Source organism: Gobius niger, assembly GCF_951799975.1.
Source record: "Gobius niger genome assembly, chromosome: 1".
Taxonomy (NCBI): Eukaryota; Metazoa; Chordata; class Actinopteri; order Gobiiformes; family Gobiidae; genus Gobius; species Gobius niger.
In genome coordinates, this window is record NC_136852.1 from 74,087,278 (window position 1) to 74,113,856 (window position 26,579).

The 26,579-nt window shown below is 43.6% G+C and overlaps 1 protein-coding gene across 1 annotated transcript in view; it reads right to left on the reverse strand.

Moving 5' to 3' along the window:
- Positions 1–26,579, reverse strand: part of LOC306960690 (ankyrin-1-like) — a 222,220-nt gene that overhangs the window by 50,902 nt on the left and 144,739 nt on the right. Inside the window, exons 18-30 of the mRNA XM_079553166.1 lie at positions 26,172–26,369; positions 24,755–24,853; positions 19,990–20,088; positions 19,801–19,899; positions 17,958–18,050; positions 17,792–17,864; positions 15,257–15,277; positions 10,935–11,055; positions 9,082–9,160; positions 7,729–7,844; positions 7,410–7,634; positions 7,170–7,324; positions 4,806–5,017 (exon numbers count right to left, since the gene is read on the reverse strand). Of these exons, the coding sequence (XP_079409292.1) occupies positions 4,806–5,017; positions 7,170–7,324; positions 7,410–7,634; positions 7,729–7,844; positions 9,082–9,160; positions 10,935–11,055; positions 15,257–15,277; positions 17,792–17,864; positions 17,958–18,050; positions 19,801–19,899; positions 19,990–20,088; positions 24,755–24,853; positions 26,172–26,369 (1,590 nt within the window). The remainder of the gene's footprint in view (positions 1–4,805; positions 5,018–7,169; positions 7,325–7,409; positions 7,635–7,728; positions 7,845–9,081; positions 9,161–10,934; positions 11,056–15,256; positions 15,278–17,791; positions 17,865–17,957; positions 18,051–19,800; positions 19,900–19,989; positions 20,089–24,754; positions 24,854–26,171; positions 26,370–26,579) is intronic.

Below are 26,579 nucleotides of genomic sequence, written 5' to 3' on the forward strand. Positions count from 1 at the left end.
TTTTCTTGTCAAATATTTATCACATTTTTGTAACTTTTTTGTAATTTTTTTGTGAAATTTTTGTCATTCTCTTGTCAAATTTTTATCACATTTTTGTCACATTATTGTCATTTTTTCGTAATTTTTTTGTAATTTTCTTGTCAATTTTTTATCTAATTTTTGTCACATTTTTGTCATTTTTTTGTCAATTTTTTGTCGATTTTTTGTAATTTTCTTGTCAAATTTTCATCAAATTTTCATCAAATTTTTGTCACATTTTTGTCATTTTTTTGTCAAATTTTCATCAAATTTTCCTCAAATTTTTGTCATTTTCTTGTCAAATTTTTATCACATTTTTGTCATTTTCTTGTCAAATTTTTATCACATTTTTGTAACTTTTTGTCATTTTTTGGTCCATTTTTTGGTGAAATTTTTGTCATTTTCTTGTCACATTTTTGTCACATTTTTGTCACATTTTTGTCACATTTTTTGTCATTTTTTCATCAATTTTTTTGTCATTTTTTCGTCACATTTTTGTCAATTTTTGTCACATTTCCATCATTGTTTTCGTCTCAGTTCTGTCGCTATTTTCACAGCTTTTTTACCAGAAGCTTTTGGATTGGGGTAAAGCCAAACTGGAGAAAACGTGCTCGGTTCAGGTGGGAGTTAAGGGGTTAATGCAGGACAGAATTATAACTACAGGCTTTATTCATTTACCTGTTTGCATTTGGAGCTATATTTCAACAGTTACTTTCCAAAAGGGACACTGATTTATTGTTGTGGCAGTGTTGGTCCTCCGTACACTCAGCACAGACGGAACATTCTGGATCAACTAAGAAACTTCTTAAGGCGGCTCAAAAAGGTCCCGTGGAAGAGATATTAGTACGTATATTATAAAAGTATTTGCTCTGATCGGTTTAGGTCCATCCTACGGCACAAGTTATAAAAGTTCATCTCAGTATTTCAAATATTAGTTTAATCATAATAAAAAAAAAACGTATTAAAATAATTAGCTGTAGAAAAACTAGCTTAAGAATATATTTGTTTGTGATGCGGCTGCAGGTGTCACGGGTTCGTGTGTCTTTGGTGCAGCACAGTTTCAGTTCCAGCACACGAATACGAACATACATGATATAACTTTAGGATTTATACACATCTCCAAATATATATATATATATATATATTTCAAAATCAAAAAGCAGGAGATTCTGAAAAGATGAAAACAGGGACAAATCATCGTCGTCATCGCCTTGTTTCGATCGAGCAGTTCACAGTCCAGGGGTCAGAGGTCAGAGGTCAGAGGTCATTCTAAAGCCGACTGAGGCGTCCCTGATGTTTGAGAGGCACGACCGATGTTGAAAAAATAAAAGTGTGGAAAAAACTGGGACCGAAAATACATATAAAATCTTTATATTCAAGTTATGGTGTTTTGATCGACAAGTGGAAAAATGTGGGGAAAAATAGAAAAAAAGGGGGGAAAATTGGGGAAGAATTTGGAAATTTGGGGAAAAAACATTAAAAAAAACCAAAAATGTGGGGAAAATTTAGAAAATTGTCGGAAAAAACTAAAAAAAAAAAAAAAGGGAATTCTGGAGAAAATTTTGGAAAAAAAAATCACATGTAAGGCTTTATCACTTTTTATGGAAGCCTGTTTCCGCCATGTTAAAAAATAAAAGCCCAACGGGAAGTCGAAATTATGAGATTTAAAGTCATAATTTTGTTTAAATCTCGAAATTACGACTTTTAAAACTAGGAATTTCGAGATTTTTACTCGAAATTTTGTGTAAAACTCAGAATTTCAAGTTGAAATCTCGAAATTTCGAGATTTAGATTCGGAATTTCGAGATTTAAACACATTTTTTTTATTTTTTTTTATTATGACTTTAAATCTCGTAATTTCGACTTCCCGTTGGGCTTTTATTTTTTAACATGGTGGAAAAGGGCTTCCATAGATTTTTTTATCCGAGACTAAACCAAGACTAAACCAGGTCTAAACAACGTCTGAGCCATTTTCATTGCGTTGACCCTGGGAAAAATCATGTACGTATTGGTCTGTTAAAATGCACCATTAAAATAAAATAGATCCCTGTGGCAGGACCCCCAGACCCCCCTTTTAAATGTGCCCCCTTCATTGTAGAGAGAGAGAAATCCAACAGACATACAGTATAAGTACAGAAGTTGTGAAGGTGCTATATAAAAATCTAAATATTAATTGAGTATATGGGGGGAAAAACGTTCGCCCCAGGGCCCCTTTGACTTAAATCCGGCCTTGGTCAAGGGTAGTGTGACATAAAGTGTTACACAAATAATAATAATAATCGTTCAGTTATTGGTATCAAAAACCAAGTATTGTTAAAGTACCGGTGTGGATTTTTTTTTGCGGTGCCCACTGCCCCGCCCTCGCTGAAACCCACCGGGCGTGTCCAGAAGTCTGTGCCGAGTCGCTCTAATCTCATCAGAGCAGAAAACCTGTGGGAAACTCCTCCTTCAGATCATTCCTGGACCGGTCTAGACGTTACAGCGTTAAGTGTTTGTTCAATAGCGCTCGGGTTTCCACTTTTCTCACATTAGTCTCTGAGAACTGAACTCCTGCAACTCCTGGACACTTCAGGTCGATCACAGCTGCGGAAAGTGGATTCCTGTAAACTCACCCTGTCGGCCATTGCAGACAAAACGCTCGCTGATTCTGTGGTCCCGCCCCAATATATATATTTATTTTTTATTTCCACAGTGCTGCATCCATCTGACCTTAAACAAATTGTGACTTTTTAAGAGTTTTTCAAACGTGTTTTCCTTCCCGTTTTGTGTAAGAGAAAGAAACTGCCCTCCTGATTCAGGGTTTGACCTCCTCGCATCACAAACAGCGCCCTCTCCTGGGACACTTTGATACAGCAGCCAGAGGTTTAACAATAATAGGGGATGTGTATAAAGACCGAGTCTGTATCTGACAGGTGAGACGCTGCAGGTGAATAAAGGAAAAAGATTAAATGTAGAGATTTCAATTTGAAACTTTAGCTGAACATCACGGATATAAATATGAGGAAACAATGTATTGTGAGTTTTCTGTCATTTTTTTGTTTTTGTGCAACAATAAGGCGTTTGTGCATAAAAAAATCTGTAAAAAGGGCTGGGAATTAGATATTAAACAAGAAAGTTCAGAGTCTGTAGGAGCAAAAACCTCATTTAGAGAAAACCAAGTTGTGCCGAGTGCTCACCAGGGCCGGCCTCAGCTCATTTGGCGCCTTAGGCAAGATTGAACTTTGCCCCCCACCCACCCTCCCCTCTAAAAAAGGTTATTCATATTTCATTACTGCGTGTTTCTTGACTTTTTTTCTTTTTTATCTTTTTAGACACTTATTTATGGAAGCCCGTTTCCGCCATATTAAAAAATAAAAGCCCAACAGGAAGTCGAAATCATGATTTTGTGTTTAAATCTCGAAATTACGACTTTTTAAACTCGGAATTACGAGTTTTTAGGATCCGTGATCATAGACGTCGGCCCTATTTTACTTTGAAAATCCGGATGTTGTTGCCTAGACAATGGCTAGTCTAGGTTAGCCTGGTTAGCATGTGCAATCAAAGTCTTAGCTTTGGGAATGTTCCTGCATCATCAAGGCCTGAACACTTTCCTATCGTGGACACAGACATTTTTAATACGTTTTCTTGTCACTGCTTTTAATTCCGGGTGTTGAGGTAAAATAAACACTTCTGTGTGTTGCTAATCCTCCATAACTGTTTGTTTACATCCGCACCAGAGGTTCCGCTGTCCCCGCCGTACCCACGTCTGTGATCACGGATCTGAAAAACCCCAAATTCCGATTTTAAATCTCGAAATTCTGAGTTTTAAAAGTCGTAATATTGAGATTTAAACTCGTAATTTTGTGTTTTAAACACAAAATTACGAGTTTAAATCTCAAAATTACGACTTCCCGTCGGGCTATTATTTTTTAACATGGCGGAAACGGGCATCCATACTTATTGGATATGGAAAAGGCTAGTTTTATTTGATTTTATTGATTGTTATTGTTATATTATGATGATCTATTCATAAAAAAACAAAATCAGAGCATGTTTATCATGAAACGCGCTCAACAGAAACCTCCACTTCTGAAGTAAATGCAAGAATTTTCATCACGATGTTACGCCGCTCCACAGAGGCGTAGAAGAACCAGAGGGGGCTCGTTTGAAAGGCTAGCACTAGCCTAGCACCACTAAACTAACTCTTCCAATATAAGGGCTGCATGGATTAAAAGCTGAACAAATCAGGCTGGGAATTAGATATTAAACAAGAAAGTTCAGAGTCTGTAGGAGCAACGAAAGTGGAGCCTCATTTAGAGAAACCAAGTTGTGCCGATTGCTAAGCTTAGCTAATTTGGCTAGCACAAGCCTAGCACTAGCCTAGCGCCACTAAACTAAACTCTTCCAATATAAAGACTGCATGGATTAAAAATATATACATCTCCAGAAATCAACAACACTCTGGATAACGAAGAAATGAGGCCCTTTGTCAGAAATCCTGAAACATCCCTTTACAAATCTGCCCTTTGACCTCTGTGTGAGCCCACAAAACTGTTTCCTCCTCGACCCCAAACCAGACGACAACTGCTCGATGGAAACAAGTTCAGAATGAGAGTCTCATGAAGGTGCCGGGTGCATGCACGGTCCGGTACAAGGCGAGGGAAGGTCCACTGAAAATGAGGGTGAGGTGAGGCTCATTCCTGGGGGGTGGTGTGGGGGGGTGGGGGGGGGACATCCAGCACATGCGTGAGGTTCATTCAGCCACTAACGCTCGCGTCCGCCTCCCGGTCGCGGTCGTCCCACCTCACCTGCAGCCCCAGCCGCACCCGCTTGGTCACCGCCGTCTCCGGGAACGAGGCCTGGACCAGCGGCACCAGCTTACTGGTCAGCGCCCCCCCCTCGGGCCCGATGAGGTCGCTCTCCTGCTGCACCCGCGACACCACCGCGAAGTACAGCGGGAAGTCCGTGGAGATGATGCGGCGGATTCGCTTCTTCCCCAGCTCCTCCTGGCTCTCCAGGTCTGAGGGGCAGAGGTCAAAGGTCAAAGGTTAGGGACCAGCAGAGAAGATAAGGCTGATCTCAGGTCTGAGGGACAGAGGTCAAAGGTTAGTGACGAGCAGAGAAGATAAGGCTGATCTCATCTCAGGTCTGAGGGACAGAGGTCAAAGGTTAGGGACAGCAGAGAAGATAAGGCTGATCTCATCTCAGGTCTGAGGGGCAGAGGTCAAAGGTCAAAGGTTAGTGAGGAGCAGAGAAGATAAGGCTCATCTCATCTCAGGTCTGAGGGACAGAGGTCAAAGGTTAGGGACCAGCAGAGAAGATAAGGCTGATCTCATCTCAGGTCTGAGGGTCAGAGGTCAAAGGTTAGGGACGAGCAGAGAAGATAAGGCTGATCTCATCTCAGGTCTGAGGGTCAGAGGTCAAAGGTTAGGGACGAGCAGAGAAGATAAGGCTGATCTCATCTCAGGTCTGAGGGTCAGAGGTCAAAGGTTAGGGACCAGCAGAGAAGATAAGGCTGATCTCATCTCAGGTCTGAGGGTCAGAGGTCAAAGGTTAGGGACGAGCAGAGAAGATAAGGCTGATCTCATCTCAGGTCTGAGGGTCAGAGGTCAAAGGTTAGGGACCAGCAGAGAAGATAAGGCTATGGCTGTATCCGAATGTCCACACTATTCCCTATATAGTCACTATATAGTCACTATATAGTCACTATATAGTGGTCACATTTTGTAGGGGTGTCCGAATGTCCAGAGAGAAAAAGTAGTGCACTCGAGATTTCCCACAATGCATCTGGAAAAGTAGTGAGCATCGATGGTCACTAAACAGGTCAATATAGACCACAATGCATTGCGAGAGTGGGAGAAGAGCCTGACAGAGACAGGTCTTTGAACTAAACACGACTGAAGTAAATCAGCTGTTTCAGTCGAGTGTTTGTGTTTCTCAAGAATAAACGACCTAAATATAAACGGTTACGGAGAAAAGATGCTAACGTTAGCTGCTAACCTTTAGCTGGAGCTGTTAAATGACCGATAGCTTCATGCTAACGTTAGCTGCTAACCTTTAGCTTGAGCTGTTAAATGACCGATAGCTTCATGCTAACGTTAGCTGCTAACCTTTAGCTGGAGCTAAATGACCGATAGCTTCCTCTCGAATAATCCAAGCCATTCATGTAAAATCCATGTGAAGTAAAAGCGTATCTGACTCGTATTTATCCATAAATATTCCACTGTCTCTGAGTTTGTTTTTTATCACAGAAATACTTTATTCCCGGAGTTTAGCGACTTTTATCAGATGTGGTCACTCAATCTGCTGGTGTTCGGACACCGGGCTCTGACCGACTTTCGGCATCTCTGAGCTCACGCTGGGGTGACTTTTTTCTTTTTTTTTTCTTTTTTTGTGATGATAGTAACGCCTGTAAAAGTGCCAAAACAGTCGTTCTGTTTCATAAAATAAACGTTTGTAACGATAAATAAATTCAGATAAAAAAAAACAAAAAAACAAATCTGCAGCTGCAGCGTGCGTGACGTCACGCAGCGCTGAGAAAGTCGTGGCTTGTGTCCGAATCGCCAACAGAATCAGTGACTATATAGTCGACTATATAGTGCGGGCCTGTGTAGTGAATGAGGGGTCAGGGACTAGTGTGGACATTCGGATACAGCCTATCTCATCTCATGTCTGAAGGACAGAGGTCAAAGGTTAGGGACGAGCAGAGAAGATAAGACATTTATATGGTTAGCCTGGTGTTATAAGTGACTCAGGTGCTCTGTGGAGCGGGTCACACTGTTTTTTTAATGCAGGCTAGCTGATACCATAGAAATGCACTAGCCTAGCACTAGCCTTGCATTAGCCTAGCACCACGTAGCTCTTCAAATATAAGAACTGCATGAATTACAAAAAAAAAATATCTCCAGAAATCAGCAACACTCTGGATAACTAGGAAATTAAAAATCCTGAAATATCCCTTTAATATAGAAACTGCAGTTACGTGGAAGACCTGAGGTGGCAGTAGTGAGTATAAAAGGACCAACTTGCATCTCGTCTCTTTAAAGTGGACATACACATATGGGGCTTAAAAATAAACTTTAGAACATTATTTTGGTGCCTCACATTGATATTTTTCTATGTGTCTCTACAACAATTATACAGTAATGACAATGAAACACCGCCGTACCCACCCTCGTCCATGCCGTTGAGGATGGTCTCCAGCACCTCGTCTCCGTAGCGATTGCGATGCTCTTTCCACACGGAGCCGTTCTCGCTGCGCAGAACCACCAGCTCTCGATCGCCCCGGCCCAGAGCGGCGAAGTGAGGGATCTCCACGATCACCGGCCTGGTTCAAACACACACACACACTGTCACTGTCTGTTTGTATGTTAAATGTGTGAGAAAGAACCCCCCCCAGACCCCCCACTCACCCCAGGAACTGCATGCCGGCGGGGCCCAGGGAGATGATCCTGCTGGCCAGGCCCTCGCCCTCCACCAGGGGCGGGGGGCTGGTGAGCTTCTGCGGCTTGACCAGGCGGCAGGTGATGCGGGTGGGCGCGGCGCAGGTGCGGGGGGGGATGATGACCCGCAGGCCGTTGTGCCGGCTGCCGCGCATGGAGCCGCCGCGAGCGTCCACCATGAAGCTGACCAGGAACCTGCGGCACAAGAGACACAGGGAGAACCACTCGTGTTAGTTTAAACGGCTGCGCGAGGCTGGGGGGGCTGGTGTTTGGAGCTGGGGGGGCTGACCCTGTGTGGATGGGGCTGGCCACCGGGCTGACGTTGTCGGACGTCTCGGTGGCGGGGCTGCTGGGGATCAGGGAGTCCTCGTCGTACTCCTTTGGCAGTGGGAGGGGCGTGTGCAGCTGCGGGACAGAACACATGGAGTTTATTTGGAGAGCACGATTCATATACACGGCCTGTACATGAATGTACATGAAACTATTCATTCATTATGATCATGAGGATCATGAGGGGGTGGGGTTAAATAAGTTAAACTTCTCCTCACTCCTTTTTGGATATGTGCATTTGCATCTGGCTTTTCAAGGGAACTGGCAAGTTTGCTTTTGTCTTTTTGTAACAGCCTTTACGTTTAAAATGTTGTAAAGGTGTGTTGTGTTGCTCACATGTTCAAAATAAAATAACAAACGAACAAAAGAAAGCCATGAATTCACTAAAACAGACAATAAGATAATCAACCATCATGATCATGAGGATCATACATGAACATCAGGACTTATATGGAGGAAATCTACTTGTAAATGAAGTGTTAAGTATAACTTTATAGGATAAAATTTATGACAGTCATGAACTTATCATTTGCTAATCCTTAATACGTCATGATTTCATTATGATCATGTCCCTCAACTTAAGTGGAGATTTATCAATCCAAACAATCCAAACTCATTGCTTCTTCTTCAGGACTAAGGTGAACTTTAACAGGTTAAAAAGTTTTAACAGGTTAAAAAGTTTAAAATTTGGCCCGTGGGCCAAATTTGGCCCGCCGAAACAATTCTGTTGGCCCGCCACAGGGTGACCTACTTTTGCAGTGTGTCTTTTGCAGTAATCTTCACTTTACTGCGCGGATGCCAAACTACTCCTGGTATTATTACGCCTTACAATATAGTTCCCCCTTTTATCCGCTTAGAAAATCCACATTGCTTAATTTTGTGTAATTATACTTTGTAGTGGAACACTTCACGTAACCATATTTAAATAGGGAAAACGTGGAAGAGCTTGGTAGCTTCTATCTTGACCTGTTTTGGAGCTATAGAGGAGAGAGGGAGAGGCTAAATGCTAACGCCGTCTGCGCTGTGTTTACGTGACTGAAGATCAGACAGGTCCTAAAGAACTCGTCACAGCTCAGGTAAGAACATATCTCAGTGTGTAAAAACGGTGGCCTTTAAGAAAAAGTGTTGAAATATCAACAAAAATATGTCAAAACAGTGATGAAAAAGCTACAAAAAGAGTGACAACAGCGCAGCAACAGCGCAGGGGAAAATCTTTGATACGTGTTTTCGGTCTTAGCTTTCAAATGCGGCGTGACTCTGGCCTGTGAGCTCCGGTCACGTTTGGATTTGGGTAAAGGACTCTGGTCTGTACCTGCTCCAGCTCGTGCTCTTTGAGGATGACGGTCTCCGGGGACACGCGTGGGATCCGGGGCAGAGCCGGGGAGTAGTTCCTGTGAGGGGGGAGAAAAAACACACGTCAGCACAGGGAGCTCACCTCTGCTCGGGCTGCTCCCCCTGGTGGCGGGAGGGGGGTCTGCACTGCCTCCCAACACCACTTCAGAACCAGGCCTTGGGTTAACTGGAGGCTCACTGGTCGTTGTGACTCGCCCTGGTGACCCGAGAATGTGTCTGGTCCCTGTGTCTCTGGCGTGTGTTTGGCGTGTGTTTGGCGTGTGTTTGGCGTGTGTCTGGCGTCCCACCCTGGTGCCCCCGTGTCCCCTTGTCCAGTGTCTGTCTGTTGTCGAGGGCCGAGTACCGCGGGTGCTTTGACGATACTAAAATATGTGTCGTCTAGAAACCAGAAAACAGAACAATCATGTGTGGAAGATCTGAGAAGAGGAGAGAGGAGGAGAGAGGAGGAGAGAGGAGGAGAGAGGAGGAGAGAAGAAGAGAGAGGAGAAGAAGAGAGAGGAGGAGAGAGGAGGAGAGAAGAAGAGAGAGGAGGAGAGAGGAGGAGAGAAGAAGAGAGAGGAGGAGAGTGGAGGAGAGAAGAAGAGAGAGGAGGAGAAGAGAGAGGAGGAGAGAGGAGGAGAGAAGAAGAGAGAGGAGGAGAGAGGAGGAGAGAAGAGGAGAGAGGAGGAGAGAAGAAGAGAGAGGAGGAGAGAGGAGGAGAGAAGAAGAGAGAGGAGGAGAGACGAGGACAGAAGAAGAGAGAGGAGGAGAGAGGAGGAGAGACGAGGAGAGAAGAAGAGAGAGGAGGAGAGAAGAAGAGAGAGGAGGAGAGAAGAAGAGAGGAGGAGAGAAGAGAGAGGAGAGAAGAAGAGAGGAGGAGAGAAGAGAGAGGAGAGAAGAAGAGAGTGGAGGAGAGAGGAGGAGAGAGGAGGAGAGAAGAAGAGAGAGGAGGAGAGAAGAAGAGAGAGGAGGAGAGAGGAGGAGAGAGGAGGAGAGAGGAGGAGAGAAGAAGAGAGAGGAGGAGAGAGGAGGAGAGAGGAGGAGAGAAGAGAGAGGAGGAGAGAAGAAGAGAGTGGAGGAGAGAGGAGGAGAGAGGAGGAGAGAGGAGGAGAGAAGAAGAGAGAGGAGGAGAGAGGAGGAGAGAGGAGGAGAGAAGAAGAGAGAGGAGAGAAGAAGAGAGTGGAGGAGAGAGGAGGAGAGAAGAAGAGAGAGGAGGAGAGAAGAAGAGAGAGGAGGAGAGAAGAAGAGAGTGGAGGAGAGAAGAAGAGAGAGGAGGAGAGAAGAAGAGAGTGGAGGAGAGAGGAGGAGAGAAGAAGAGAGAGGAGGAGAGAAGAAGAGAGAGGAGGAGAGAGGAGGAGAGAGGAGGAGAGAAGAAGAGAGTAGAGGAGAGAGGAGGAGAGAAGAAGAGAGAGGAGGAGAGAAGAGTTAATCAGAAAGGAGAGTGTTTCATAAAAGACTATTTTTTATGAAAAAATCTGTGATTTTTATCCAAACTCGCCTCTGTTTAGCTTAGATTTCTCAGGAACCGAGACACGTAGAATTAAACTGTTTTCACCTACAGAGAGTTTAGAGTCTCACCTTTCAAACGAGCCACAGCCTGTGTCCATAACTATAACATAGAATATGCTGTGGTGCTACAAATATCATACTATATCATACAAATACATACTTTTATTTTCTCGATACTTGTAGGACCTAAATGTTTTTTTCCCTGATATCAGTCTGGTTTTGTTTAAAGGTACCCAGCCCTCGTCTCGCCCTGATCGGTGGTGCCCACATATGCCCCCCCTTGCCCTGCCCCGGTGGTGCCCCTCCCCGCCCGGTGCCCCTTACGCTGTGCCCAGCCCTCTCTCGTACTCCAGTGATTTCTTGGGGGAGAGGAAATCGTCGTCATGGTCTTTGGTGTCGTCCGCCTTCATGTACCTGGCCCCCTCGGTCCCCAGCAGCTCCTCGCCTTCAGAGAACAAGAGATGCACACGTCAGGGGGGGGGGGGCGGCGGGCAGAGAGAGAGACACAGTTACCCGGGGGGGGGGGGCGGCAGGTTAGAGGGACAACAATGGGATGGAAACGGCATTATCAGAACAAAGAATCTCAGACATTTCCACCAACGGACACAAACTAAATATAGTAAATGTAAATATATATGACAAAATATTCAACCCCCCCCACTGGAGGAACAAGGAAACTGTGGCCCCCCCGTGTGGGAGATCAGGACACGCAGGCAAACTGAGGACTAACAGGGAGTAAACCGGCCAAAAGAAGAAGTTTGTTTTCTCGTTTTTCTTAATTATTGCTCAGTTTTCATATGTCATTATTAAGTCAGACTTGTGTGATGATTTTAGTGAACCTCTAACCCGACTACGTTTACATGGTCCAATAAATCAGACAACTGGAGAAATCAGATCTGATGCGTTTACATTCTCATCTAAACTCCGGCTTCATGAGCCAGAGCAAGTAATTAAAGAAATTAGAACACAAATTAACTTCTATTAAAAATGTGCGGATGAGGAGAATATAGAGACAATTCAGTAAATAATCAGAGCTGGGACGTGAACTCACAACACTGAGGAGGTCGTAATGTTCTGCATGTGTGACAATAGAACCAGGGACACAAGTGGACAGCCCAGGTTTAGAGAAAAACAAAAAAGAAGTTTTTTTTTTTTTTTTTTAAATTGGTGATTATTGCTTTTTGCAGAATGGTTCAGTTGAAGTCACGACGAAGCCTCTCCATATTTAAGCTGCAGTAATGGTATATTTAAAACCTTTAGGTTCAAAGCGGCTTGTTTTTGGAGATTTGGGAGCGTACAGTAAAAAGGGGCGTGGCTTTGACTGTGTGTATTTACAATGATTCACATTTATAAGTGGATTTATTAATCATAGATTATGCGGCGCCGCTTCCTCATGAAGAGCCTCGATAACAAAGCGACAGTGGGACAGAGACGCTGCTTCGCTCCAGGACAGGACCACACTTTGACCAAAAGCTTCAGAGTTAGAAACAGTGAGTTTCGTCTCTTTTTATTGCGGTGGATTTTGTTTTTCGTTGATCTCTGACGTCTCGCTCTGTTTCCACGTTAGAAAACGCTCGTCTCCTGTTTCCTTGTGTGGTTTGGGGAGGAGTCAGTTTTATACAGACGCCTGAACCCCCCCACACATGACACCACAGGGGGAGCTTTACAGCAGTAAGGCTTTTCTAAATGACATATAAATGAGCCCTATTGTCCCTCCCAGAGAGGTGAGAACAGCCCAAAAGTTTAGTTTGATTCCTCTCTTTCACATAATTCCACTTCCCACATCTCTAAATATGATCAGATTTCCATGTGTTACACATTATTGGAAACTTCTGCTCATGTGCCCCTAAACCCAGTTGTGTCCCCACTCTCCTGATGGGGCACATCTGCAGCGCCTTAACCAGATTTATCTCAGATAACTTCAGTGACTTTTGTTATCAGTTTTAAAAAATGCTTAGTATTTTGTCCTTTTTGCTTCATTTTCCTGGTTAGTTTATTTTAGTGAAAGATCAGGAAGAAATCCGTGTACATGTATATCAGATTATGCTGTTTGCAAACTGTATCTTGAATAGTCTGAGAGCTGCAGTAATCAGAGTAAGATGTTTGGTCTCCATGTAAACGTAGCCGGTGTGAGACACTTCAGGAGGACGACAGAATCTACCTGTGGAGTTCCTGGTTTTCCGCGATGCGCTTTTAACTGCAGCAAAAACACATACGTAATTCCAGCGTTAACACGAGTCAGAGAGACGGCTCAGGCAGTCCCAAGTCCCAAGTCCCAAGTCAGTCCCAAGTCAGTCCCAAACCAGTCCCGAGTCAGTCCCAAGTCAGTCCCAAGTCAGTCCTAAGTCAGTCCCAAACCAGTCCCAAACCAGTCCCAAGTCAGTCCCAAACCAGTCCCAAGTCCAAGTCAGTCCCAAGTCAGCCCCAAGTCAGTCCCTAGTAGGGATGGGCACCGTTAAACAGTACCTACTTGGAACCGACCGAAAAGCTCCGGTCGGGGGAGGTATCGAAAAAATAAAATTCTTTCGGTGCCAGTTTTCGGTTCTTTTTCTCTCCAGACCCGCATTGAGTCTAAAAAATGCACGTTTACGCAGATAATGAGCCGCTTTAGCGCAAATGGAGCGAAGAAAAGCTACATCTTTATATAGCTATAACTCACACAGGCCTCTTCAGACTCACAAGACACCAGAACTGGAGCAGCCTATGAACTGGCGAAGCTACAACTACTAAACTTCTGTAATAGAGATGGCAGAGCCGCGGTCTGCGTCAGAACTGAGCCAGGTCTAAACCAGGACTTACTCCGGTCGTAAAACCCAGAGCTAAACTAAACCAGGACTAAACCAGGACTAAACCAGGTCTAAACCAGGTCTAAAACTGGAGTCGCCTATCAACTGGCGAAGCTACAACGTCGGCTACTAAACCTTTTTAATAGAGATAGCAGAGCCGCGGTCTGCGTCAGGACTGAGCCAGGTCTAAACCAGGACTTACTCCGGTCGTAAAACCCAGAGCTAAACTAAACCAGGACTAAACCAGGACTAAACCAGGTCTAAACCAGGTCTAAACCAGGTCTAAACCAGGACTTACTCCGGTCGTAAAACCCAGAGCTAAACTAAACCAGGACTAAACCAGGACTTACTCCGGTCGTAAAACCCAGAGCTAAACTAAACCAGGACTGAACCAGGACTGAATAAGAAACTGTAGTTTTTAGGCAAATTGAAAAGCAAAACCAAGCCGTGACAAGAAATACGTCTTTGCCTTTAGCGACAGACCCGGAGGCGGAGCTTACGTGCTGTTGGGCGGAGCTTACGTGCTGTTGGGCGGAGCTTACGTGCTGTTGTTTACACTTTACAGCAGCTGCAGAGACGGGAATATCCAGGCTGGTTTATAGAAAAGTGATCCTCACTCTGTGTTAGACATTGTTGGTCCAGTTTTGGTGAATGATCAGTGGCAGAGTGAGCGCTCACACCATGTAAGGATCTTTGTCACTTTTTCGTCCATTTTTTCTCCATTTTTTGTCCATTTTTTGTCGTTTTTTGTATTTTTTCGTAAATTTTTCTCACTTTTTTCACATTTTCATCCTTGTTTTCGTCTCAGTTTTGTTGCTATTTTCACACCTTTTTTCCAGAAAAACAAAACACGATCAAGCTTTTTGTTTTTCGTTACAACAGTAATTCAGAAAATATGTTTGAAATTCCATCATAATATCATCTGAGTTGCTTCTTAACCCCTTAACTCCCGCCTGAACCGAGAGGATCTTTTTCCTCACGTCATCAGATTTTTTTTCCGTCATTTTATTGTTGGGTATTCAACTCATTTTTGTAACTTTTTTGTCTTGATCTTTGACGTGTGGAGCTTTCGCCTCGTCAAAGTGCAGTGAGTTTAGAAAAGTTTAGCTGAAAGAAACCGTGTCCTGATGTGGATCTGACTCTGCAGCTCAGGAGGGAATAACGTCCTTTCTCTCTTTTATCTCCTGGGTCGCCTCTGTTGTGCTGTTTTTGGTCTTTTTCCTGAATGATTCTTTTTATACACGTTATTTTTATTGAATTAAAATGAGATAGGCATCGAAAAAAGTACCGTTAAGGCACCGGAACCGAAAAGCAGGTATCGTTAAAGTACTTTGTATCAAAAAAAAACGAACGGTACCCATCCCTAGTCCCAAGTCAGTCCCCAGTCAGTCCCAAATCAGTCCCCACTCAGTCCCCACTCAGTCCCCAGTCAGTCCCAAATCAGTCCCCACTCAGTCCCCAGTCAGGCCCCAGTCAGTCCCAAATCAGTCCCCACTCAGTCCCCAGTCAGTCCCAAATCAGTCCCCACTCAGTCCCCAGTCAGGCCCCAGTCAGTCCGCTACTATCCGGGCGCTCGCAGCGATAGTAGCTCTGACATAAGCAACACCAACAGCTCTGACAGCACCACACGACCACCACACGACCACCACACGACCACGGCGACAGCAGCTACTACTGTGGGCGGGCACAGTGGGTGAGGATGGAGGGTTAGAGAGGTGGCGATGGGTGCCGTGGCGGGTGCTAGTACGGGGTGCCATGTTTCGGTTTCGGCGCATGCTCATGATAAACCGCGACACACAGATGGGCAGAGTGAGGAGGGAGTGAAGCCACACACGGAGGGAACAGGAGGTCCGGCCATACCTAAAGTGAGCTGAGCAATTCCTACGAAGAGGCAAAACAAACGGAGACATTTACATTTTACACTAGTTTGTGCTTTTAATTTTGTCTCTGGTGCATTAGCAACATGACGCTAACTCGGGAATATACACCGTATTTTCCGGACTATGTGTTTATGTTTATTAGCTTTCAAGAACCACAGATAATTTAAGTCGAGGTCTATGTCAACATGAAACCCACCAAAAGAAAGATTAGACTCTCTTCTTTCATCTTAAAAAATAAGTTTGTTTGCACCTCTTTCCATTCTTTAGTAATCGTCCGTAGAAAACAGGTGAAATCACCCAAAAAGCTGAGAAAACGAGCAAAAACTGTGATCGCATCCAAAGAGCAATGCTGCCGCCTAGTGACTCACTAAAAGAACTACAACTAACATTTCAACACCAGACATGCTCAAGGCTTTGCTGCAGCCGTTCCCATTGAAAAACATAATTGACGTATATAGACGTCATTGGCAGTCCTCATAAAAAGCTGCTATAAATGTGTTTTGTTTTGCACTTTCTAAATTTCCTCCTAATAATGATGGAAGAATCTCAGGGCCGCCCTTTAAAACTGTCATCGCTCAAGTTTCCCTGGCTGGTTCATTATAAATGCACAGCTTTAGAGACTCCTCTGACTTGGCAGAGCTCAGTTAGCTCAGTTAGCCCAGTTAGCCCAGTTAGCTCACTAAGCTCACTAAGCTCACTTTGCTCACTTTGCTCACTTTGCTCACTTTGCTCACTTTGCTCACTTTGCTCAGTTAGCTCAGTTAGCTCACTTAGCTCACTAAGCTCACTAAGCTCACTAAGCTCACTTTGCTCACTTTGCTCACTTTGCTCAGTTAGCTCAGTTAGCTCAGTTAGCTCACTTAGCTCACTTAGCTCACTAAGCTCACTAAGCTCACTTTGCTCACTTTGCTCACTTTGCTCACTTTGCTCACTTTGCTCAGTTAGCTCAGTTAGCTCAGTTAGCTCAGTTAGCTCAGTTAGCTCAGTTAGCTCAGTTAGCTCTGTTAGTTCACTTAGCTCAGTTAGCTCAGTTAGCTCAGTTAGCTCACTTAGCTCACTTAGCTCAGTTAGCTCACTTAGCTCAGTTAGCTCACTTAGCTCACTTAGCTCACTTAGCTCACTAAGCTCACTAAGCTCACTTTGCTCACTTTGCTCACTTAGCTCACTTAGCTCACTTAGCTCACTTAGCTCACTTTGCTCACTTTGCTCACTTTGCTCACTTTGCTCACTTTGCTCAGTTAGCTCAGTTAGCTCACTTAGCTCACTTAGCTCACTAAGCTCACTAAGCTCACTAAGCTCACTTTGCTCACTTTGCTCACTTTGCTCACTTTGCTCACTTTGCTCACTTTGCTCAGTTAGCTCAGTTAGCTCAGTTAGCTCACTTAGCTCAGTTAGCTCAGTTAGCTCAGTTAGCTCAGTTAGCTCAGTTAGCTCAGTTAGCTCACTTAGCTCAGTTAGCTCAGTTAGTTCAGTTAGCTCACTTAGCTCAGTTAGCTCAGTTAGTTCACTTAGCTCAGTTAGCTCACTTAGCTCAGTTAGCTCAGTTAGCTCACTTAGCTCAGTTAGCTCAGTTAGCTCACTTAGCTCAGTTAGCTCACTTAGCTCAGTTAGCTCACTTAGCTCAGTTAGCTCACTTAGCTCAGTTAGCTCAGTTAGCTTGCATTGAGCTCCGGTTTTCTCCCATGAAAACAAACATTATGCACTAACGACATAGAGCAGCTTCATGACGATCACACACTGAGCCTTCACGCATGTGTGGTTTATTGCAGACTCTTCATCAACAATGAGCTGGATCAGGTTTATTTCAGGCAAGAGCCACTTCCAAGATGGACGAACAGACTCTGAGCTGACGCTCGGTGACATTTGTGATGAGTGTCAGACTTCAGTAGCACAAGCTCCAACTATGGGCTTGAGGCGCGTTTTTGACGCCCAAAACGCGTTTGGTGTGGACGCAGCGTTACACATCAGAGTGAAACTGACTATAAGTCGCACCAAGAGGCGTAACTGCAGCGTTGACAAGCCTCTCCCGGCATCACGGTGTGAACATTGGTGAACTCGCGCCTCTCGCTCGGGCCATGTGGATGTTTTTGTTTCCTTCACTCTGGTCAGAGCTGCACAAGTTTCTCTCTCACTCTACACTTCTTTCTGCTGCTTATCGACCGTGTTTTAAATCTTCAGTTACAGGAGCAGCAGATACACTGAGCACACGTCGCAAAACAAGGAAAAACAAGGAAAAACATATAGTCCGGAAAATACGGCATCTTTTACAATGTATTTATATATATATTTATTTATTTTATGTAGAAGTATGTCCATAGTCGGCCAGAGGAGGGCAGCAAACAGTTATTTAAGTAGATTTTTAATTATTCTTGAAACTCAGTACTCGCGAGGCCTTTTCCTCATGTGTCTAGATTAATACTTGTTTCTTGTATTTCTACATAAAGAAGCTGCTCCATGAGAAATGAGTTCTATTATAAATAAATAAAGTCTGTCTGTGATACTGAGCGTTTCTCACCTTCGTCCTCAGACACGTCCAGGATCTCGTCCACGGTTTCGGGGAAGCTCATCCGGTGCTTCTCTGTGGACGACTGCACCAAAAACAGTTATTCTCCCGTCATATTTACGTTCAGTGTAAGGGGGGGGGCGAGGGGGGGGGGGGGCGAGAGGGGGCGGGGCCTCACCATGGAGACGCTCTCCTCCGTCACCAGCTTCAGCACGTCGATGACAGAGATGTAGCCCAGGCGTTTGGCGATGGCCAGGGCGGACGTCCCGTTCTGGGCCACAGGAGACACAGTTACACACATTATAATCTCTTAACTTATGATATATATATATTTATATTTCTGATAAAGTCCCTCCCTTTCCTGATCTCAGAAACTAATCAGAATCTGAATTACTTAAATTGCTCTCATTTTGCACTCTTTTAAGTCATAGCTTTCACAACAATGGCTGTTCCCTTTATTTTATTGCCCACATTTGATTCTACGGTCTAATATTATTGGGGGACGTCTCTTCTGTGGCTAAGGTGAGAGAGTTCCTCTTCTCCCTCCCAATATCACGGACTGCACCGGCAAACTGTCACCCCGGGGTAAGAGGGGTGTAAGGGGGGGTAAGGGGGGGTAAGGGGGTGTAAGGGGGTCTGGGACAGGCCTTAGGTCTCCTTGATAGTAAGCTGAGGTAGTGGGTAGGGTGTAGGGTATAGGGTGTATAATGGGTAGGGTGTATAATGGGTAGGGTATAGGGTGTATAATGGGTAGGGTATATAATGGGTAGGGTGTAGGGTGTATAATGGGTAGGGTGTATAATGGGTAGGGTGTAGGGTGTATAATGGGTAGGGTGTATAATGGGTAGGGTGTAGGGTGTATAATGGGTAGGGTGCATAGGTCCTCACCGTGGTGGTCTCCTTGATAGTAAGCTGAGGTAGGGTATAGGGTATAGGGTGTATAGTGGGTAGGGCATAGGGTGTAGGGCAGGGGTGCCCAAAGTGGGGCCCGCGGGCAAAATTTGGCCAGAGAGTGACCTACTTTGTGCTGCGTGTGGTTAATACTAACTCTCTCCCATTCATTCTCAAAGGTAAATATGGATGCAGTACACCTTTTGACCACTAGCGTCAAACTGGGGGCGCTGTTTCACTCCTTTCGCAAAGTTAAGGAAACACTGTTGTGGTGTCTTGGTGTTTATCATTTACAGAGTGTTGTAGCATCAACTTTCACAGATTTCCCAACTTTTATTGCAACGGTTGTTACATTAACAACAGTGTATGTTAAAAACTGACTCATAAAAGAATTTAGCTGAACTGACACTGACATTTTCTTTGAGTTAACGAATGAGGTGAAGTTACTGGTGTTGCACTAAATTGCTACAGTGGTTGATTTTGTTTGACTAAAACTAGGCTTTTGCCATAGTTACCATTTGTTTTAATATAGCAGGTTATTTGCATAGATAGAATCAAATGCAAATGTGGCTATCGAAAACATTAAAAGTAAATGAAATAAAGTAACTTTATAATTTGCAGTTATATGTGTTTTTCGCACTTGACATCGCCGTGTTTGGCCCACAACTCACAGGCACTTTTTCATTTTGGCCTCAGAGACAAATAGTTTGGGCCCCCCTGGTATAGGGTGTGTAATGGGTCGGGTGCGTAGGGCCTCACCGTGGTGGTCTCGTTGATAGTAAGCTGAGGTAGGGTATAGGGTGTAGGGTGAATAATGGGTCGGGTATAGGGTATAGGGTGTAGTGTATAGGGTATAGGGTGTAGGGTGAATAATGGGTAGGGTGTAGTGTATAGGGTGTAGGGTATAGGGTATAGGGTGTAGGGTGAATAATGGGTCGGGTATAGGGTATAGGGTGTAGTGTATAGGGTGTATATTGGGTCGGGTGCGTAGGGCCTCACCGTGGTGGTCTCGTTGATAGTAAGCTGAGGTATTGGGTCGGGTTTAGGGTGTAGGGTGTATAATGGGTAGGGTATAGGGTGTAGGGTATAGGGTATAGGGTGTATATTGGGTCGGGTGCGTAGGGCCTCACCGTGGTGGTCTCGTTGGGCTGTGCTCCGTGCTTCAGCAGCAGGGTCACGATGTCCGTGTGCCCCTGCTGGGCCGCCTGGTGCAGGGGGGTGTAGCCCAGCTGGGGGACACAAGAACAGCTTTAGAAACTACGATTCTCAGGAGGGCATTCCCAGGTCTACTCCACCAGCAGCCAGCGGGGGGCGCTCACCCGTGTTTTGCTGTTGACGTTGGCCTGTTGCTGCAGGAGGAACTTGACCATTTTGATGTTGCCGTAGTGACTGGCCACATGGAGGGGGGTGTATCCCATCTGCACAGACAAAACAGGCCTTCAGGGGACAGGGTTAGGGTTTACCCAAATCTAAAAGCTTCTTCAGTGGAGTTTACAGCCTATTGGCCAGTGTAACGCCTCATTTGAAAGCTAAGACCTACAAAACGGATCTGCAATTTTTACTCTTGATGTTTTTTTTTATTTTTTACAATTTTTTATACTTTTTTTAAAGCTTTTTTTTTTCTAAATATTTGCTATTTTTTCCCCTTTTTGTTATTTTTGATGCTTTTTATTTTACACTTTTTTAATTCTTTTTTGACGCTTTTTTCATGTTTTTTGTAGCTTTTTCATCGCCGTTTTCTGGCTTTTTTTGTTGCATTTCTGTCACTTTTAAGATGTTTTTGTTGCATTTTCATCCTTGTTTTTGTCGCTATTTTACACTTTTTCAAGATGTTTTTCGATTTGAGTAAAGCTGAACATGTGCTCCTCCTCTCTCCTCCTCTCTCCTCCTCTCTCCTCTCTCTTCTTCTCTCCTCCTCTCTCCTCCTCTCTCCTCCTCTCTCCTCTCTCTTCTTCTCTCCTCCTCTCTCCTCTCTCTTCTTCTCTCCTCCTCTCTCCTCCTCTCTCCTCCTCTCTCTTCTTCTCTCCTCCTCTCTCCTCCTCTCTCCTCCTCTCTCTTCTTCTCTCCTCCTCTCCTCCTCTCTCCTTCACTCTCCTCCTCTCTCTGTCTCTCTCCTCTCTCTTCTTCTCTCTTCTTCTCTCCTCTCTCTCCTCTCTCTCCTCTCTCTTCTTCTCTCCTCTTCTCTCCTCTCTCTCTTCTTCTCTCCTCTTCTCTCCTCTTCTCTCCTCCTCTCTCTTCTTCTCTCCTCTTCTCTCCTCCTCTCTCTTCTTCTCTCCTCCTCTCTCTTCTCTCTTCTTCTCTCCTCTTCTCTCCTCCTCTCTCCTCTCTCCTCCTCTCTCCTCCTCTCTCCTCCTCTCTCCTCCTCTCTCTTCTTCTCTCCTCCTCTCTCCTCCTCTCTCCTCCTCTCTCTTCTTCTCTCCTCCTCTCCTCCTCTCTCCTTCACTCTCCTCCTCTCTCTGTCTCTCTCCTCTCTCTTCTTCTCTCTTCTTCTCTCCTCTCTCTCCTCTCTCTCCTCTCTCTTCTTCTCTCCTCTTCTCTCCTCTCTCTCTTCTTCTCTCCTCTTCTCTCCTCTTCTCTCCTCCTCTCTCTTCTTCTCTCCTCTTCTCTCCTCCTCTCTCCTCTCTCTTCTTCTCTCCTCTTCTCTCCTCTCTCTCTTCTTCTCTCCTCTTCTCTCCTCTTCTCTCCTCCTCTCTCTTCTTCTCTCCTCTCTCTTCTTCTCTCCTCTTCTCTCCTCTCTCTCTTCTTCTCTCTTCTTCTCTCCTCTTCTCTCCTCCTCTCTCTTCTTCTCTCCTCCTCTCTCTTCTCTCTTCTTCTCTCCTCTTCTCTCCTCCTCTCTCCTCTCTCCTCCTCTCTCCTCTTCTCTCCTCTTCTCTCCTCCTCTCTCCTCCTCTCTCCTCTCTCTTCTTCTCTCCTCCTCTCTCCTCTCTCTTCTTCTCTCCTCCTCTCTCCTCCTCTCTCCTCCTCTCTCTTCTTCTCTCCTCCTCTCTCCTCCTCTCTCCTCCTCTCTCTTCTTCTCTCCTCCTCTCTCCTCCTCTCTCCTCCTCTCTCTTCTTCTCTCCTCCTCTCCTCCTCTCTCCTTCACTCTCCTCCTCTCTCTGTCTCTCTCCTCTCTCTCTCCTCTCTCTTCTTCTCTCCTCCTCTCTCCTCTCCTCCTCTCTCTTCTTCTCTCTTCTTCTCTCCTCTCTCTCCTCTCTCTCCTCTCTCTCCTCTCTCTCTTCTTCTCTCTTCTTCTCTCCTCTTCTCTCCTCCTCTCTCTTCTTCTCTCCTCTTCTCTCCTCCTCTCTCTTCTTCTCTCCTCTCTCTTCTTCTCTCCTCTTCTCTCCTCTCTCTCTTCTTCTCTCTTCTTCTCTCCTCTTCTCTCCTCCTCTCTCTTCTTCTCTCCTCCTCTCTCTTCTCTCTTCTTCTCTCCTCTTCTCTCCTCCTCTCTCCTCTCTCCTCCTCTCTCCTCTTCTCTCCTCTTCTCTCCTCTCCTCTCCTCCTCTCTCCTCTCCTCCTCTCTCCTCTTCTCTCCTCCTCTCTCCTCTCCTCCTTTCTCCTCTTCTCTCCTCCTCTCTCCTCCTCTCCTTCTCTCCTCTCTCCTCCTCTCTCTCCTCCTCTCTCCTCTCTCTCTCTCCTCCTCTCTCTCTCCTCCTCCTCTCTCCTCCTCTCTCTCTCCTCTCTCTCCTCTCCTCCTCTCCTCTTCTCTCCTCTCTCCTCCTCTCTCCTCCTCTCTCTTCTCTCCTCCTGTCTCCTCCTTGGCGTTGGAACAGACTGCAGACTCACTCGATATTACAGCATCATTAATAATTCATAAACCCCCATTCTTCACACTGGCACCGGAGCAAACTCTGTTCAAATATTCATCTGTGCTCATTCTGACTGATGTAACTGTGTAAAGGGCCGATATTCAAGGCCCGATATTCAAGGGCCGATATTCAAGGGTCCGATATTCAAGGGTCCGATATTCAAGGTCCGATATTCTGCTGTTTTTATATAAGGTTCTCTGGACGACTTCGCCTCATGTTTAGTATCGATAAAATCTAATAATGCACAGAGGACTCTTAAATGTAGTTACACAAATGACCAGCAGAGGGCGGTCAAGGCCAGAGGAGGGATACAGCTACAGATGTGTTTTTGAAGAGGGAAAGTACATGTGACATTATTTAGATCATGTTTTAACCCCTTAACTCCCGCCTGAACCGAGCACATTTTCTCCAGTTTGGCTTTACCCCAATCCAAAAGCTTCTGGAAAAAAGGTGAGAAAATAGCAACAAAACTGAGACAAAAACAAGGATGGAAATGTGACAAAAAAGTGAGAAAACATTGATGAAAAAGTGGCAAAAATGTCACAAAAATGTCACAAGAAAATTACAAAAAAATGAGAAAAATGTGATAAAAAATTGACCAAAAAATGACAAAAAATTGACCAAAAAATGACAAAAAATGACAAAAATGTGACAAAAATGTGATTAAAAAATGACCAAAAAATGATCAAAAAATGACAAAAATGTGACAAAATGTGACAAAAAAATAACAAAAAAATGACAAAAATGTGACAAAAATGTGATAAAAAATAGATGAAAAAAATGACTAAAATGACAATAAAATGACAAAAAAATGACAAAAAAAAATGAGTTGAATATCCAACAAAAAAATGATGGGAAAAAAATCTGATGACGTGAGGAAAAAGATCGTCTCGATTCAGTTGGGAGTTTCTAGCTCGTTTCTAGCTCTCCCAGTCCCTCCTGTGTATTCAAATTGTTAAAAGAATGTAATTACCTGCACATTTCCCACCCGTTTACAGCTGTGAGCGGTCATTTACATTACACTTCTATGAGCCATCGCTCTATAAAACTTTAGGTGAAGACGATAGACATAGTTTTTCTGTGTTTACCACAAACTCTGAGGTGGCAAAAAGAAATGTATTCTACAAATCCAAAACATCAGGTCCTCCAGCTTTAAGTTTCAAATGTCACAAAACTAGGCCAAATTTAATAAATGAATTACATTTTTCCACTAAAAACAGCTTCTTTTATAACTTCCAAGATCCAAATCCCTCTGATTGTAACTAATTTGTCCAATCAATAAAACTATAAATTTAAATCAAAGATGTGAAATTTTTGGCATTTTTTTTCGTCCTTATTTTTATATGAAACATTAACCTCTTACCACCCGCCAAAACCAAATCTATTCTGTCCTCTACGCCATTGTCGTCACATTTTATTTCCCTTATGTGTTTTTGTCACTTTTTTGTTACTTTTTTGCTGGATTTTTGTCATTTTTTTTGCTGGAATTTATTCTTTTTTTTGCTGGATTTTTGTGTTTTTTCTGCTGGATTTTTGTCTTTTTTTTGCTGGATTTTTGTCTTTTTTTTGCTGGATTTTTGTCTTTTTTTTGCTGGATTTTTGTCTTTTTTTTGCTGGATTTTTGTCTTTTTTTTGCTAGATTTTTGTCTTTTTTTTGCTGGATTTTTGTCATTTTTTTTGCTGGATTTTTGTCATTTTTTTTGCTGGATTTTTGTCTTTTTTTTGCTGGATTTTTGTCTTTTTTTTGCTGGATTTTTGTCTTTTTTTTGCTGGATTTTTGTCTTTTTTTTGCTAGATTTTTGTCTTTTTTTGCTGGATTTTTGTCATTTTTTTGTCTTTTTTTTGCTGGATTTTTGTGTATTTTTGCTGGATTTTTGTCATTTTTTGCTGGATTTTTATCTTTTTTTCAGCTGGATTTTTATCTTTTTTTCAGCTGGATTTTTATCTTTTTTTCTGCTGGATTTTTATCTTTTTTTCAGCTGGATTTTTATCTTTTTTTCTGCTGGATTTTTATCTTTTTTTTGCTGGATTTTTGTCACTTTTTTGTTGAGTTTTTGTCATTTTTGTCGCTTTTTTTGGTCACTTTTTTAGCTTTTTTTTCACGTTTACATCCTCATTTCCTTCTCGTTTTTTGCCTCTGTTTTGAATCAGCTTTTAGATTTGGAGAATTTGGAGAAAACATGTTCAGGTGGGAGTTAAGAGGTTTAAATGATTATCCTCATATTCATGTAACTTCAGTAAAGGTTTAAAGTTGCCATGTGTGAGTATATTTGTACAGACGTGTGTGAGCGTGACTGACCCGCGTGGCGGCGTACACCGAGGCGCCCTGTTTGACCAGGATGTCCGCGATGCCCACGTGCCCCTCCTGAGCCACGAGGTGCAGCGGCGTCAGACCACTCTGCAAAAACAACACAAACAACACAAACAACACACAGAGGGATTTAACAACACGTCCTCAGCTCCCTTTCATCTGAACCCCCTCCTGAGCCGAGAACAAGGGCGGTTTTCACTCATTTAGACACTTTTCCTGATCGGACCGACTTTACTTTGCTTGTTTGAGGACATTTCAGACCAGATCTAGGGTAAATCTGGCTTGAAATAAGAAAGTAAAATTGCCAAGTGAGAAAACATTGATGCAAAAATGTCACAAAAATGTCACAAAAATGTCACAAGAAAATGACAAAAAAATGACAAAAAATGACAAAAAAATGACAAAAAAATGACCAAAAAATGACAAAAAAAATGACAAAAAAATGACAAAAAAATGACAAAAATGTGATAAAAATTTGGCATAAAAATGACAAAAATGTGACAAAAAAAAAAAAAGAAATTGACAAAAATATGATACAAAATTGACAAGAAAATGACAAGAAAATGACAAAAAAATGACAAAAAATGACAAAAAAATGACAAAAAAATGACAAAAAATGACAAAAAAAATGACAAAAAAATGACAAAAATGTGATAAAAATTTGGCATAAAAATGACAAAAATGTGACAAAAAAATAAAAAAAAATTGACAAAAATATGATACAAAATTGACAAAAAAATGACAAAAAAATGACAAAAATGTGACAAAAATGTGATAAAAAATAGCCGAAAAAAAAAATCTAACAAATATCCAACAAAAAAAATTATGATGAAAAAAAATCTGATGACGTGAGGAAAAAGATCCTCTCGGGGGAGTTAAGAGGTTAAAGTCCTGATTTTTCCTGTTTAAACACTGACATTTTTGTTTTGGCCCAAACTCGTTTCTAGCTCTCCCAGTCCCTCCTGTGTATTCAGATTTCTAAAAGAATGTAATTACCTGCACATTTCACACCCGTTTACAGCTGTGAGCGGTCATTTAGATTACGGACCGAGTTTACTTTGCTTGTTTGAGGACATTTCAGACCAGTTCTAGGGTAAATCTCACTTGAAATAAGAAAGTAAATCTGCCAATGAGATGAGACCAATTTTCTTTCCCCATTGGCAAAGAAAATGACCTGAAATAAGGAGGAAATGTATCGAAACGAGTCAGAAACATCTCAGAACAAGTGAAATAATCTGGGACAAATGCCCAACAACTTCTTAACCAGTCAAAACAACTAAAATTTGGATTATTATGCTCAAATTGAGATGTTTATACTGATCTAGTTAAACCGAGACTTCCAGACCGGGTTCACCTGCAGAACGTTTAAACATGAGAGAACAGCAGTAAAGTGTGTAGCCCTTGCCTTGTTCCCCAGGTTGACGTTGGCCTGTTTGGAGATGAGCAGGGTGACCATGTCGGGACGTCCCTCCTGAGAGGCCAGGTGCAGAGGAGTCACCCCCTGCAGGGACTCCGCGTTGGCCGAGGCCCCGTGCTGCAGCAGGCTGGTGGCCACCTCCAGCTGGTTCTGCTTGGACGCGATGTGCAGGGCCGTGTAGCCGTTCTGCCCAGAGGGGGGAGGAGGCGGAGGAGGTTAAACGAGGTTCACAGGAGGCGAGTGATAACGAGAGGACGACACGTGGGAGTCTCTAACTCCACAATCAGAGAGAGCGTTTAAACTAACTGGCTCAAATATTCACATACACGTTTCTGAAATGGGTTAAAATCTGGGACAGAGGAGGTAAAGAGGGGTGTTAGGGGGGACAGAGGAGGT